The sequence below is a fragment of the Chelonia mydas genome, chromosome 3 (assembly GCF_015237465.2).
Source record: "Chelonia mydas isolate rCheMyd1 chromosome 3, rCheMyd1.pri.v2, whole genome shotgun sequence".
NCBI classification, from domain to species: Eukaryota; Metazoa; Chordata; order Testudines; family Cheloniidae; genus Chelonia; species Chelonia mydas.
In genome coordinates this window covers 133604605-133620974 of record NC_057851.1, presented here as the reverse complement: position 1 = coordinate 133620974, position 16370 = coordinate 133604605, and the positions used below count along the sequence as shown (strand labels likewise).

At 40.9% G+C, this 16370-nt stretch overlaps 1 protein-coding gene across 3 annotated transcripts in view; it reads right to left on the bottom strand.

The window, feature by feature from the left end:
* FMN2 (formin 2) overlaps positions 1–16370 on the bottom strand; it is a 248618-nt gene that overhangs the window by 117534 nt on the left and 114714 nt on the right. For all 3 annotated transcript variants that reach the window (XM_037895301.2, XM_043543314.1, XM_037895302.2), the window contains one exon: positions 4287–4374. In XM_037895301.2, the coding sequence (XP_037751229.1) occupies positions 4287–4374 (88 nt within the window). The remainder of the gene's footprint in view (positions 1–4286; positions 4375–16370) is intronic.

Here is a 16370-nt window from a genome sequence, read left to right as displayed (position 1 = left end):
CCAATTCAAAGAAAGAAACAGACTAGCCCAATTTCATTAGCTGCCACTTATGTTCCCCTGACCAAAGGAGATAACTCAGTGTACATTGTACTGCTGCTGCTGCAAGCTTGCATGAAATGTCACCTAATCACAAACTCAGAAAACAGTAGCAGACTCCAGATAGTAAAGAGACCATAGTTGGAGAAACAGCATAAATAATTACTATTCAAATTTTCAACATCATCTGTCAAGTAGAATTAAAATTTGTTTTAAGAATATATTTTATCAATATTATGCAATTTCCAAAAGCTATGAAATTAACTATAAAGTTTGCCTGGAGTTTCAAATTATTTTAAAACTATTAAAAATGAGTTACAACCATGTAACTGTAACTTGCAACCCCAAATTAGCCATTTGAACTCATGCTTATCCCAGTTTTCACCTAAATTCCTAAAATCATTTGGGTTTTGTTTTCAAAAGAAGGAATCCTGATACAGTGTCTCACTGAAAGGTTCCCTCTCTTGCTAAGTTATACAGTGGTCTTAAAATCTGTACAAGTTGCCTTTGCAAGTAATTAACATTTCCTCTGCATTCAACAGATGTGTCTTACACTCAACACAAGGAATATCTGTGTACAGAGTATGATATAACCCAGTGAACCAAGATAAAGAAATGCATAGTAAAACAGACTGTTAGTGGGGACAATTATTTTGTTCTGACTACTCAGGAAATTCAGAAATAAGCATTCCAGAATTGCACTTTCGGCTGTGTACTGTTTCTTTAGATTTGTAGCACAAAATCAAGCAGAACGGACTGCAAAGTGGAGTAAAGTAGAGCATAAGTGTAGTATTAATGATATTACTGTTTTCATTATTCTAACAGCATAACAGTTATGGGTGAAGATCTAGAAATTTTGAATTTATGCAAATACAGCAAATACCCTATTTACATACTTCCTCAATTTTTCATTGAAAGGTTATTTAAATTCTCTGCTCCTGCTCCCTTATCAGTTTCTCTGTTACTGTAATAGTCAGGCTATAAAAGCTGGTAAAAATATATTACTACTAGATATTTACATGCCTTCAAGTCCAAGCTAAATGAGGCATAAATAGAAAGTGAAGCTAGGCTCTTGGGGCTATAATTTAATAATTAGTATTCACCGACAACCTGATTATTTGGGAGGGAGGTGTCTAAGATCACAAATGTTGGCAGTCACTAGGAGGAGGAGGGAGAAACCCAGACACTGAGGTAAGGCGTGGGGAGAGGGAAATGTGCTGCCTCAGCCAAGTCATGGTAAATGTCATGTGAACTCCATTAACAATGTCACAGACTCTGCAGGAGCCACAGGTAGGGGGCAGCACTGAGAATCCTAGTTCCTTTGGGAGCGAGGAGGGCAGACTATTTCCAGGGCTGTTTCAGTCTCTTTCGACCCTCTCTGAGAGTTGGGGGATCATAGAGGCTGCATCCAGTTCTTGCTCTATGGCCTTGCACATGCTTCCCCCTTCCTTCACACTCCAAAATTCCCAAGCTGCACAGGGAACCTTCACTCATCCCACAAAGTCTATGCTGTGAGATCTGACAAGAAAGAAATGGGAGTGCGGCACTACTCCTAGGGTTAAATTCTGGCCCACTGAAGCCAACAGGTATTTTGCCATTGACTTCAACAGGGCCAGAATTTCACCTCAGTCCCAGGTACGGTGTACCAGCTACAGCTGATACACCCTCACTGTAACTATAGAGAGTAGAAGTGTTTTATTCTCACCTCCTGTTTCAGTCCCCTTGTTTCCCCAGGAGATTCAGTCTCCCAGTTAGGGTCCAGGTGAGATCAGCAGAAATTTGGAGCCCGCAGAGGTGCCTGGGGCACTCAACTATGGTGAACTATGATGAACTTCCTTGTTCAGAGTTAGAAGAAATTGGCTCTTTGGTGTTGCCAACCCCAAATGTCCAAAAATCAGGCCCCAAACAATAGTGAGGTTTAAATAAATAACAAGCACCCAAAATGTATAATTTGCTTTCTGGCTTCTGAACCTTTAGGGTTCACTCTATTCACATCTGCAAGATTTTCAATGTAATCATGTGGGCGGTAACCTCATTAAAAAAAATGGAAACTCAGATTTTCTCAAATCGTTTGACTTCAGAAGATGGGGCCTTAAGAAAAACACCAAGTATCACAAGACTATCAATATAATCGCAAAAGCTAGCAACACTGCATGATGTTGTTCTTTACCATTGTCATATAACCAGCAGATTGGCCTGTGGTTCTCAGGAGAGTGAAATCCGGGCCAAAATACAGGACATTTACAGACAGGTGGCTTCTGCTTCCATGTTCTCCAATGGCTGGCAGCAAGGGAAGCTGCTTGTAGGCCCAGTGTTGAGACAGCTGGTCCTGGGTCAAAGGAGGAGGAAGGGAAGTGTAATAGAACCTTCCTCCCCAGGAGCATTAGCACTAAACACCCACACCCTGGCTACCCAACATCAATCCAGGATCAGCAAACTGAGCTGGTCTGAGAGGGTGCATCTGCCCATACTGGAAAGTGCACATGGGATGTCTGGAAAGGAAGACAGTGGATATCTGTCCTGGGAAAATGTTTGCGTGTAAGTCTGAAATGGAAATAGGGAGGAGGCTAGTTTGGATTGACAAGAGGCATGCTTGATGTTGCGTCATTTTGTAGCACATCATCTGCCTTGCTCAGCCCAGTCAGTGCTCCTTTCCTGCCTCCAAAACTGCGTTAACCACCAAGCGACAGATTCTTTGCATTATTTTCCAAAAGCTTCCCTAATAGAAAAATATTGCTTCTATTTCACAATTTCAGTCATATTTCAGACAACATGTAAGTAAGGACAATCGTGCACTATGCTTTAGCAAAGATTTTTTCTTTTAAACTAACAGCTATTGAAGGGGAATATAGAAAATAGCGTCAGGTTTCAGAGTAGCAGCCGTGTTAGTCTGTATCCACTAAAAGAAAAGGAGTACTTGTGGGACCTTCGAGACTAACAAATTTATTTGAGCATAAGCTTTCGTGAGCTACAGCATCCGATGAAGTGAGCTGTAGCTCACGAAAGCTTATGTTCAAATAAATTTGTTAGTCTCGAAGGTGCCACAAGTCCTCCTGTTCTTTTTACAAAATAGTGTGTAACTTGTATGACAGATGATCCTATATACTTAACATTCTAATAGGATAAAGGTTAAGCATAATACTGTTTGACCCCCTTCAACTACAGACGTTCATGCCATGTTATTGTTAGTATTGCATGTTAAGCAAGCACATTTTCAATGAACTCGCGTTGGCTTTACCACAGACACAGATGTTAGGCGGACTCCTTTGTTCATAAGGTTCTCATTATTAACTCAAACCAAGTTGAATATTTGACTGAAGGGAAGGACCATATCATTGTTTTCAGATTTCACTCAATGACTTAACTGAACTACATCTGCCAGCTTTAGAAATACCAAGTATTTCTTGGCGCCAGCACTGGCGCCTTGTTCTATGACTACCATCCTAAACGTTTCAGCTTGAGGAAGTCTAGTAACCATCAAAACAATTTAATAAAAACTTAAATTGTGATTAAGAGTTACTCACTAGCTGACAGATCACAGGAAAATTTGTTCTAAATCTGAATTATTCCACAAAATAATCTAAGCACAGCAAATGGAATTCATGTCTGTAAAGATGTAGGCTAGAAAGCTTGAATTTTTTTTCCCATGATTTATTAAGTCTGCACTATACTTGAAACCATGTTTATTTAATAGGTAGGCTGGCACTTCACAGGACAGATCAGTCTGCTTTAAATCTATTCAAAGCCCCTGGGAAGCATAAAGGACACGCTGAATACAAATATAACTCCTCTTTTCTGCCATCCTCTTATAAAAGTGAAAAATCTCACCAAAATGTTTCTCTTTATAACATTCTTGAAGATAAAGCAACTAAGAAGTCTATACGTAATATTCTAATACTAAATGTAGGAGCGATTTTACACAGCAAATAAATAAAATGGAAGTCACAACATTTCCAGGTGTCTAGGTTTCCAATTATGCTAACTGAGTTAGAATCACCAATACAATATAGGCTGGAGCCAAAGACACTAGATTTTATATATCTGACAGAATCCAAGTGAAAGAATGTAAATTGCAAGGCTTTGAATGAACAGCCACATTAACTGTGCAACTCTGCATATAATGCATGGCAATTATGTAACACCGATCAAATGGGTAGATACACACTACACACTGGCATCAAGTACCTTCTGGATTTTAGAAAAAATATTTTTATTGAAAGCCTTACTTAATAAAAGTTTATTGTACTTACCGTGCTGGATGTCTTTCATATCTAAATGAAGACTGGACATTAGTATTCCAACTGCCTGAGATCTTTTGTTGCTTAATAACTTGACAACCTGGCCAAGAAAAGAAACATTTATTAACTTGCACTCAGCAGCGAGGATTTACAAAATATTTTGCATTGCTCGTTACGAATCCAAGAAACGCAAGGTACCTTGTACTGTACTTGTTTAATTGGATGAAAAAGTAATGTGCTGTTATTCATGCCATGCAAAATGTACTTTTTCTGTGTAAGCCATGACACGTGTAGACAGCCAGATAATCTGGGTGAAATCCTGGTCCTGTTGAACTCAATGTAAAAACTGCCTTTGATTTCAACGAAGCTAACAATTTCACCCTCCATTGGGATTTGCATTTCCATCTTCATCCTCACACTGATGTTACTATCTGTATAAAACAGGCTGTCATATAAAAGGTTTCCAACTGCGTTTTGGAATGTGTTTGGTTTCCAAAACCACACAATGATTTCCAGCTTCAATGTAAGCTAAAACTGTGAGAATGTCATATTTATTTGAATGTTTGATGCAGTAGTGGCCAATATGAATGTTATTCAGAAAGCAAAATAACCATGTACATATTGAGATGCTCTTTGATCACTTTTAGGGAACACAAAAGGTCTCAAAGTATGCTATGAAAGCTACATCAGACCCTCAAAATTGCTAGTTTGAGTAGCTGGAGTTAAAAAATTAGCTACATACATATTTGTACATACCATGTGTTGGCTCTGTAAACACAAAAGCAACAATTAATTTATAGACTAACTTCCAGATAGCTTTAAGCATAGTGGCCTCTTTCTTGCTTCTCATTCCAGTATTACAAAACACACAGAGTAGCTCCAGGAGAGATTCCTTATCAGGCAAATGATGTGGCTCTAGATAAAAGAGTTTTCTGTGTAAAGCAATTTGCTACGTAGTCTGAGAAGTATATGCCAATTACTTTTTTACTGAGACTACTTCTTCCTCACAGGCCATATAAGGGAGACAGACAGACTTTCCTCTCTACAAGCCATTAAGTTTCAAGTGTTCTTGAAAAGCCAAATGTAATTAAAGCCAGTAAAGGTCCAATTTCCAGAAGCGACAGACTCCTTAACAACAGTTGATGGTGTTTATATTTTTAATTAAATTGGAGCATTCATAGAAAATAAATAATCTTAATTCATTGTCACACAAAGGTCTTAAGACAAAAACTGTAGTTGCAATTATGTTCCTAGTTTTTGAGGGGAACCAGACTGGCAGATCAAAGTTATAAAACAAGAACAGCTAATTGATGTATGACAGGTGGTTCAAAAAAATCAAACTATTCTAGTCAGCATTGCTAAGCAGTAAATAATGTTTAATACGCAGAAAAGGAACAAAACCACATTTAATGTTGAACAATTCAAAATGTCCATAATTTTTGTTTTAAAAGTCACTATTTAGGTTTTATTAGCTGGAGGATGCTGCCCAAATGGCTGAATCATCCATTCTGTCTTGGAAAAAAGATAGTTCCAGAAACCAGATTTCTCCCAGCATTTGAAAGAGTAGAGCTGATGATGACTGAATTAATCTACCAAAAAGCTGATTTATATCTAGGCAAGTATAAAGGTACACAAGGTGTTTTCCATCAGACCATTACTAAGTCTGATTCCTTCAGGATTTCATGCAAGTGAATATAGGTTTTTAGTTTGATGTATAAAGAGAGGCTAAATGGAAATACAAGAGCATGACTTAGATTTTAGCGGATACTCTGGTTAAAATAAGGAAGCTAGAGGAACTCCCAGAGTCAGGCTTTTGCAGCCTAGCTTCTTACATTGTCCCATAAAAGTTAAAGTCTTCACTGAGTCAGTTTACATTTTGTCTTGCTTTCTCTACACCTCCCTTCTTTTAATTAGCCAGTGAAATGAAAATACTGTATCTTACTGATGAACTGAAAAAGTAGCAAGCCAGAAACCAAATATATGTGTTAACTTTTGCTCATAAATTTAAACAAAACAAAACACAACCCTAAACTCAGAATAGAATTTGACAAAAAACTCATTAAGGAATCTCAAAACAAAAATCAAATGGACTGAAAAAGCTACTGAACATGGATGTCAAATGCAGATATCAGAATTAAAGGATAGCACTCGGTCTCATAAGTAAGAAAAACAATTAGATTAATCTGGATCTTCCATTGAAGGAGCTCAAAGTACTCTCTCTTTCAAACTAGAATTTCTAAATCTCAGGTAAATCTGAACCTCTTAAGACAAATCTAGCCAGAGAAACAATCTCTAAGGGTTTTCTTGCTGTGGAGAGAAGCTATTAATTGTAACGATCAACATATTTAAGACCATCTATGTCTGTCTACAAAATAAAACAACTCTTGGTCATCAGGCTGTGGCTTCAATATTTCCAGCCATTACATTGCCTCTAATAGAAATCTTGGCAGTATCTTGAGCTGCATCATGAAGGAAGTAAGCAATTACACAGAGAAAGAGCATTATTATACTGCTGTCACTTATATGTCTCCAAAGATTGTGCAGTACTGGAAAATCCATGAAGTATTTTGCTGTAGACTACAGCACTCTTTCTTCCAGGAGCAGGAAGTCCCCTCCTATGTCAACTAATAAATCTTTAGAAGTTTCACTTTAAAAATATTAAATAGAAATGAACTGAACTCTGGAGATGGGGTGGAACTGAAATATTTTCACCGCTTTGGATCCCAAGAGTAGAGCATCCCACAAGAGTATAATTATGACAGACTAAGCCTGCTGTGGTCAGCTACAGAGGAAAGAGGTCCTTCTTGTGTTCCTTTTGAACCAGTGTCTGCAGAAGGCAAGATAATTGCTCCAAACAGGAAACTGAACAAATGAAAATGTAAGTGGAAACACTTTAGGAAGAAACAGTCTCAAAAAAACAACAGGATAAAGAAATGGAAAGTAAACTAGTTAGGTCAAAGCTCAGGAACTTGTTGCAGAGTGAACTAATGGAAGACAGAACAATTACTATTTATTAAGTATCATAACTTTTCACTGTAACCAAATAGGAAAAGACATTGCCTACATACAAGATGTGAACTAGGAACATATTGGTCCTCTGGGGCCAGAATTCTGAGTTATAAGGAGTGAGTCAAAGAAACATCGAAGTGAAGAGTAAGATCTATCATTTCTGGGCCTGCGAACAAAGTGTCTAGAAAAGTAATTGAAAAGAAGGTTGTAACATAGTAATTGCCACTTTTTGGCTAGTTACATTTAAAAAGTAGGTTATTTCATTTTGATTTTTATACGCATCTTAACTTTAGTTTTCATTCAATCCATGGAAAACTGCATGAACACCAAAGTTTCCTGTTTCTTTTTTCTTTCAATGTTTCCTCCAATACAGTGGCTGTAACAATACAATATTAATTAACAAAACATGAATATTAGCATATGTGACTAAAGCAATTCCCACAATTTAAAATAAAATCATTAGCTATGCAGTCTAGGCCTACTGGCTACAGGCTAGTGATGCCACTAAAAGGAGAAACAACAAAAGGTTGCTAATCAAATCTCTCTAAGATCTAGGCACCTTAGACACAATATACAACTTTTTTATTTTGTAATCTGGAATGCCGCTTTCAATAAATTAAAAAAAGAAAAAAGGAACCTACAGATAATATCAGCACATTAATGTCTAAAACAAAGCTTCTGACTGTTGAGTGGTCCTTGCTGTTGACTAGTAAACAAAACTACATGCCAAATTTATTCCTGATTGGACAACACAAGCAATAATATTCAAAGATACATTTAGTGAATAGTAATACAATACAGATGTTAGATGATAAAAGCCCTGGAACAAAATATATAAAGATTCACTTTCCCCAGAATAATCTTTAGGGAATGCAGGAGAGTTTTGCAAGGATTCTCACTTTCTGGTTCAGAGTTTAACGGTTAACTTTAACAAAAAGCGACCCATGGTTCTTGCTGATAAGGAAAACTACTAATTAATTCTTAAACAAAAAATAAAACACACACATGCAACTCAACTGTACAAAACCTAGGATCTATTTGTACGGAATATGCAAAAACCTTAAGTTTCCAAACAAGAACTTGAAAGACCAGATCAAAGCAATAATTCAAGAATCAGCCTGGATCCCCTTCAATGGGAAGGAACTAAAGCCTTTTAGGGTCTACATTGCAATTAGACCCATGGCTGGTGACTTGGGACGTGGGGTTCCAACCCAGGCCTAAACATCTACACCACACTTAAACAGCCCCTTAGCAAGAGCCCCATGAGCCTGAGCCAGCTGGCATGGGCCAGCCACCGGTTTTTAATTACAGTGTAGACATACTTTATTATGAACAGTCTAAGGGTAACAAATTTCTGGTGGAAGTGTGTAGGTCCCTAAAATAATACCAAATGGAATTGTACATGTTTCCCATAAAGACACAAGATTTATAATTAAATTAAGGGACTGAGGAAATCCAGTGACTTCTTTAAAACAGAAAGGGGTTAAGACAATCCCAAAAGTAAGGCTGGAGTAAAATACTGATCGGGAAGGAATCCTGCTGCAAAGTGTTTAGCATAGGAAGCCAGTTATGGCTGCTATTGCCAAAATATCCAACACCGGCCAATCAGGAAAATTCCTTTGCTGTTAAGGAGTGGAAGCAAGGACTAGAGCGCTACAGCTCCAGCATTCAGTGAGATGCACTGGAGCTGGCTAAAGACTAACAGCCAATGACCATGCTCATTGACTCCAAAGATGCATTGGCTAAGTGAGTTAACTGAACTGTATGTAATCAACAGCTGTTATTTTGGGGCTGTTTTATTACACTCGTCAAATGGGTTATTTATTTACACACTTTTGGTGGCAATGAATCTGGGTCAGGAGAATGGGCCTTTGGAACAAGTTGAAGAAATCTGTGATGACTCAGATGCTAACTTCTCTTGGCCTTGGTCTATACTGTGAGTTTAGGTCAAATTTAGTAGCGTTAGGCCGATTTAACCCTGTACTCGTCCACGTGACCAAGCCTGTTTTGTCGACTTAAAGGGCTCTTAAAATCGATTCTGTACTCCTCCCCGGTGAGGGATTTAGTGCTAAAATCAACCTCCCTGGGTCAAATTTGGGGTAGTGTGGATGCAACTCGACGGTATTAGCCTCCGGGAGCTATCCCAGAGAGCTCCATTGTGACCACTCTGGACAGGACTCTCAACTCAGATGCACTGGCCAGGGAGACAGGAAAAGCCCTGGGAACTTTTGAATTTCATTTCCTGTTTGGCCAGCGTAGCGAGCTGAATAGCACAGGTGACCATGCAGTCCCAGAATCGCTAAAGAGCTCCAGCAGAGACCGAACAAGAGGTACTGAATCTGATCGCTGTATGGGGTGAAGAATCCGTGCAGGCAGAACTCCGTTCCAAAAGACGAAATGCCAATATATATGTCAAAATCTCCAAGGGCATGATGGACAGAGGCTACAACAGGGACACACAGCAGTGTCATGTGAAAATTAAGGAGCTCAGGCAAGCCTAACAAAAAGCAAAGGAGGCAAATGGTCACTCCAGGTCAGAGCCCCATATATGCCGCTTCTATGAGTGGCTGCATGCAATTCTAGGGGGAGGGGGCTACTACTATGCCACCACTGTCTGTGGACACCTGCAAAGGGGAGTCTCAGCAACAGGGACGAGGAAGATGGAGGAGGAAGAGGAGGTTGAGAATAGCACACAGCAGGCAAGTGGAGAATCCCTTCTCCCCGGCAGCCAGGAACTGTTCATCATCCTAAAACCAATACCCTCTCAACCCTCCCAAGGTGGGCTCCTGGACCATGAAGCCAGAGAAGGCACCTCTGGTGAGTGTACCTTTGTAAATATAATACAGGGTTTAAAAGCAAAAGTGTTTAATGATTAATTTGCTCTGAAGACTTGGGATGCATTCGTGGCCAGTATAGCTACTGGAAAAGTCTGTTAAAGTGTCTGGGGATGGAGCGGAAATCCTCCAGGGACATCTCCATGAAGCTCTCCTGGAGGTACTCTAAAAGCCTTTGCAGAAGGTTTCTGGGGAGGGCAGCCCTATTCCATGCTCCATAGTAGGACACTTTACCACACCAAGCCAGTAGCAAGTAGTTTGGAATCATTGCAGAACAAATGCAGCGAATGGACCCAGGCTTTGGTGGCATTTAAGCAACATCCGTTCTTTATCTCTCTGTGTTAGCCTCAGGAGAGTGATATCATTCATGGCCACCTGGTTGAAATACGGAAAATTTGTTTAAGGGGACATTCAGAGGTGCCCATTTCTGCTGGGCTGTTTGCCTTTGGCTGAAAAGAAATCATCCCCGCTGTTATCCAAGCGGTGTGGGGAGGCCAGTTCATGCTAAGCTGTTTGCATTTAGCTGATGGGGATCTTCCCTGATACTAGCCATGTGGTGGGGTAGGGGGTGAAGTGATCATCCCAGAGAATTGGGTGTGTGTGGGGTTGGGTTGTGCTGCACATTCACCCTAAAACCACAGCCCCTCCTTTTAAATGGCCGACCCAACAGGCTTTGCTTGGTATGGGAAAGGAGGGCGCTGCTGTTTCAAACCATTCCCATATGTTATGAAGGTTGAAGAAGCCGAAACCCTTTGCCTTACCATGGCTGCCTGCAAGCCAAATTCTACTGCCCAGTCGAGTGTGCGTGATGTCTCACACCAAACCAGCAGGCACTCAATATAAGAGACAAAATGCAACCTTGTACCAAAAGCACATGTGCTATGTAATGTGAATCGCTTGATTCAGTGTGAAACAGTCTTCCATTTTTTCTGTAAAATGTATCTTTTTAAAGACTACTCTCCCTTTTGTTCCTCCTGCAGCTGCAAAGGAGCTTCCTTCTACGCTCCCCCATCATCTCCATCCCAGAGGCTAGCGCACATTAGAAGGCGAAAAAAAATGCACTCGCGATGACATGTTCTCAGAGCTCATGCAGTCCTCCTGCACTGAAAGAGCTCAGCAGAATGCGTGGACGCAAACAATGTCAGAGTTCAGGAAAGCGTTAAATGAACGTGATGAGAGGAGGAAGGAGGCAGGACGCAATGCTGAGGCTAACGCGGGAGCAAACTGACATGCTCAGATATCTGGTGGAGCTACAAGAAAGGCAGCAGGAGCACAGACCGCCGCTGCAGCCCCTGTATAACCGCCTGCTCTCCTCCCCAAGTTCCATATCCTCCTCATCCAGATGCCCAAGAACGCAGGGGAAAGGCTATGGGCACCCAACCACCCCACCCCAGAGGATTGCCCAAGAAACAGAAGGCTGACATTCAATAAGTTTTGAACTGTAGTGTGGACTTGTCCTTCCCTCCTCCTCTCATCCACCACCCCAGCTGGTGCTTCCCTCCTCACGCACCCCTCCCGGGCTACCTTGCGATTTTTCCCCCTATTTGTGTGATGAATTAAGAAAGAATGCATGATTTTGAAACAATAATGACTTTATTGCCTCTGAAAGCAGTGATCGAAGGGGGGAGGTTGCTTGGCTTATGCAGTAAGGGAAGTAGAGTCAACCAAGGGGGCGGGTTTTCATCAAGAAGAAAAACAGAACTGTCACACCGTAGCCTGGCCAGTCATGAAACTGGTTTTCAAAGCTTCTCTGATGTGCAGGGAGCCCAGCTGTGCTCTTCAAATTGCCCTGGTGTCTGGTTACGCGTAATCGGCCACCAGGCGATTTGCCTCAACCTCCCACCCTGCCATAAACGTCTCCCCATTACTCTCACAGATATTGTGGACCACACAGCAAGCAGCAATAAAAATGGGAATATTGGTTTCACTTAGGTCTAACGTAGTCAGTAAACTGTGCCAGCGAGCTTTTAAACGTCCAAATGCACATTCTACCACCATTCTGCACTTGCTCAGCCTATAGTTGAACTGTTCCTTACTACTGTCCAGGGTGCCTGTGTATGGCTTCGTGAGCCATGGCTTTAAGGGGTAGGCTGGGTCCCCGAGGATAACTATAGGCATTTCAACATCCCCAGTGGTAATTTTCTGGTCTGGGAAGTAAGTTCCTTCCTGCAGCTGTTCAAACAGACCAGAGTTCCTGAAGATGCGAGTGTCATGCACCTTTCCTGGCCGTCCCACATTGATGTCAGTGAAATATCCCTTGTGATCCACCAGTGCTTGCAACACCATTGAAAAGTACCCCTTGCCATTTATGTACTGGCTGCCAAGGTGGTCCAGTCCCAAGATAGGGATATGTGTTCCGTCTATCGCCCCACCACAGTTAGGGGACCCCGTTGCAGCAAAGCCATCCACTATGACCTGCACATTTCCCAGAGTCACTACCCTTGATAGCAGCAGCTCAGTGATTGCATTGGCTACTTGGATCACAGCAGCCCCCACAGTAGATTTGCCCACTCCAAATTGATTCCTGACTGACTGGTAGCTGTCTGGCGTTGCAAGCTTCCAGAGGGCTATCGCCACTCGCTTCTCAACTGTGAGGACTGCTCTCATCTTGGTATTCTTGTGCTTCAGGGCAGGGGAAAGCAAGTCACAAAGTTCCATGAAAGTGCCTTTACACATGCAAAAGTTTTGCAGCCACTGGGAATCATCCCAGACCTGCAATACTTGTTTCCTGGGCCCAGAATCGGCGTTCAACAGCAGGAACCTCCCCATTACCACCATGATATCCAAATTGCCAGGGCCCGTGCTTTGAAAGAAGTCTGTGTCCATGTCCTCATCACTATCATGATCGCGCTGTCGTCGCCTCCTCACCTGCTTTTGCAGGTTCTGCACATATTGCAGGATAATGTGTGAGGTGTTTACAGTGCTCACAACTGCAGCGGTGAGCTGAGCGGGCTCCATGCTTGCCGTAGTATGGCGTCTGCAGGAGAGCAGAATTGCAGCGGAAGATGACAACAGATGCAACGAGAATAGATATTTATACAAAACGACGAGAGGACCTGCGAGGTGGATTCATGGCACCAGGAGAGCAGAGTTGCAGCGGAAGCAGTTGATGACGACAACATTGAGAAATTTGCTATTGAGACTGAGCTCATTTACAAGACCAGAAGAGCAGAGTTGCAGCAGAAGTGGTGGATGACGATGGTGAGCAGTCCTACTGCACCATCTGCTGACAGCAGCACCCAAGACACAACAGCAGCAGCGATGGTGAGCTGAGCTGAGCAGGCTCCATGCTTGCTGTAGTATGGCGTCTGCACAGAAAAAAGGCGAGAAACACTTGTCTGCTGTTGCTTTCAGGGAGGGAGGGGCAACTGACGACATGTACCCAAAACCACCCGCGACAATGTTTTTGCCCCATCAGGCAATGGGAGCTTAACCCATAATTCCAATGGGTGGCAGAGACTGTAGGAACTGTGGGATAGCTACCCACAGTGCACCGCTACATAAGTCGATGCTAGCCACAGTAGTGAGGACGCACTCCACTGACTTAATGCGCTTAGTGGGGACATACGCAATTGACTGTACAAAATCGATTTCTAAAAATCGACTTCTATAAAATCGACCTAATTTTATAGTGTAGACATACCCTTCGATAGGCTCCAGTCTATTCCAATTGTAAAGAACGGCTACAACGGTGTATTGAAGCCTCCATGCCTTCTTTCACTTTTTATACCCTCCCCCAGACTTGAGGATGACATTTTATTGTCACCATCACCAGGTTTCCCAGTAAATATTCAGACCCAATCTCTAGTTTGTATTGATGGTGTTAGGGTAAGGGGGAAAGGAGCTGTAGCACATGAGTGGCAATGCCGTGATACAGCAAGATCCCCAACATTTTCTATTAGTCTTAAAATGTTGTGTGCGCTGCCCCAAGTGTTAATACATATCTTCATGGCAAAGTGTTTAACAAAGCCACCCATGTCACATGGAGCCAGCGTCAGACACACTGACCAGATTAAAGTCTAATGCTCCAGGGAAGGTTGGTTCTGGCTAGGTTCTGTATAAGTGTGCTTTGAACCCCATTCTCTCCCACCACCCCAAATGAATATATCTTTCTTGACTGGCACTCCTATCCAATCAGCTCTGCTCCCTTCTCCAATTCAAGATTCTCCTTTACATCAATAAAAACTAGAAATTTCAAAACTCTCCTCACCATACACCTCTATAAAGGTGCCATCCACCAGCTGTTGTCACATTGTATAAACTAGCACAATACCTTTAATGCAAACTGCTAGCCAGCTTTATGTGCCTACTTCATAATGCTGCAACTTCTGTTTGAAAATTAAATTAACTCTTTAGCTTATCTTTCATTCCTTCCCACCTTCCTCATGATTCAGCTTTCATAAGTCATAAGCTTTCAACCCTATGTATAAGAAATTGTTCACACTCTTTCACACAGTTTTACCATTAAAATAGCATAGATGTACATGTTGTTGGTTGAAACAAATACCCCTCATGTTATTATAGAGGTAACCCTCTAATAATAGATTGCTGCTCTAGTTAATGACTCTCTGTTATGACATTACATGAAAAATTACTCAGATTGTTTAGATTCAGATGCTTATTTTACTTATTACTGCGTATCATGTTCTTCAACAGGAGACAGAACAATAGACTAAAATGTTCCTCTAATTAGAAACAATCATGGATTCAAAAGTGCAGAGGGAAATACATAGAAACGTTTCAACTCCCTGGTTTTAAAAGAAAATACAGGGCTCCCCCGCAAACCACCAGACCTGATCATCTCTGCCAGTTTAGCTCATTGTTATCCACAACAACTGGCTTTTTTTCCTCATTATTTCTTGAAGACCACAGCTATGATTTTCAAAAAAGGGGTGCCTCAGGTTAGGCTCCCCAGTCCCTATTTAGGAAACTATAGAGAGATTTTAAAAGTTTCTAAGTGAGTTAGGAGCATAATCCCATTGACTTTCATAAGACACAATACAGTCTTTCTTCAAACTTACACTTTGTAAAAATTAGGTATAAAACCCACAATTTTCAAACTTCTCATGCAATGCACTTACCAGGCCATCTGCATATGTGGTCACCTAACTGATACAAACAATCTTAGTCATTGTACAAACAAATTAGGCATACATTTGCTCATTCATTTTGAATGCACCATTTCATGCCTCAATGTATTAAAAATCATGCTCATTCTGAAATTACTTTATTACAAAATCATCTCTGAACTTCAGGGAGATTGACAAAGGAAAGTGGAAAACCAAAGGGAGAAACTGCTATGATCTCAAATGAGAGATCTTAGAGCCATTTAAAAAAAGGAAATGTCTCACCTGACAGTAAAGGAAAGGCCCTAAAGCTTTTTCTCAAGTAGAAGTAAATGGTGACAGAAGAGAGTCTATAAAGATTATGCCTTTTACTCAATTTATTCACTACAAATCTACATTTGATTCTGTTCTATTTATACTAAGCAAAATCACTTTTCTAATTTCACAGGCTTTTGGAGTGTGAAAAACAAAATTAAATTAAATCAGAGATCATTTTTAAAAATCATGATTTGACATAAAATATGAAAGTTTTCTATAAATGTCATTGATAATAGGGGTCACGTTTAACTGTGATTGTATGAAACCATCAAATACCATTGCACGAAACCTTCAAGTTTTGGGGTGACAAAATTTTAAACCACTTGATAGAGAAATGAGTGTTGTGCGGGGGAAGAAATTGTAGCCATTTTATAATTTGACCAACTAAGTATAATTGAACTAAAATGTTTAAACTCTATTATTTTTCCGGAAAAAAAAAAAACACTTATTACTATCACTAAAGCTCCTAATGTCCTCCTCAGCTATTGCAGCAGTAAAAATCAGGAGTGAGAACCTCACCCCCACTCTGACCCTTTAAATTGCATAAAAGGGCCAGGGCAGCATAAATCCTCTTGAACAGCCCATGTGCCTAGTGGGGGAGGATTCTCCCAGATAAAGGCAATGAGAAGACCACAAAAGACTGTGCTTTGAGGACTCCTTTGCAAGCAGTAGCATATGGGGTGTGATGGGATGGGAAGGAGTGTATCTGGAGTGGGACTTGAGCACTTAGAGCTGTAGAGATTCCAATCAGTGTCAAAAAGCTACAAAAGGTCTCATTTTTACCCAATACAGAACAAGAAATTTTTTCCCAAACTTTTAGAAATATTTGCAGGATGGAATCACTATTTCCTGCCAAGCTCTAATACTTG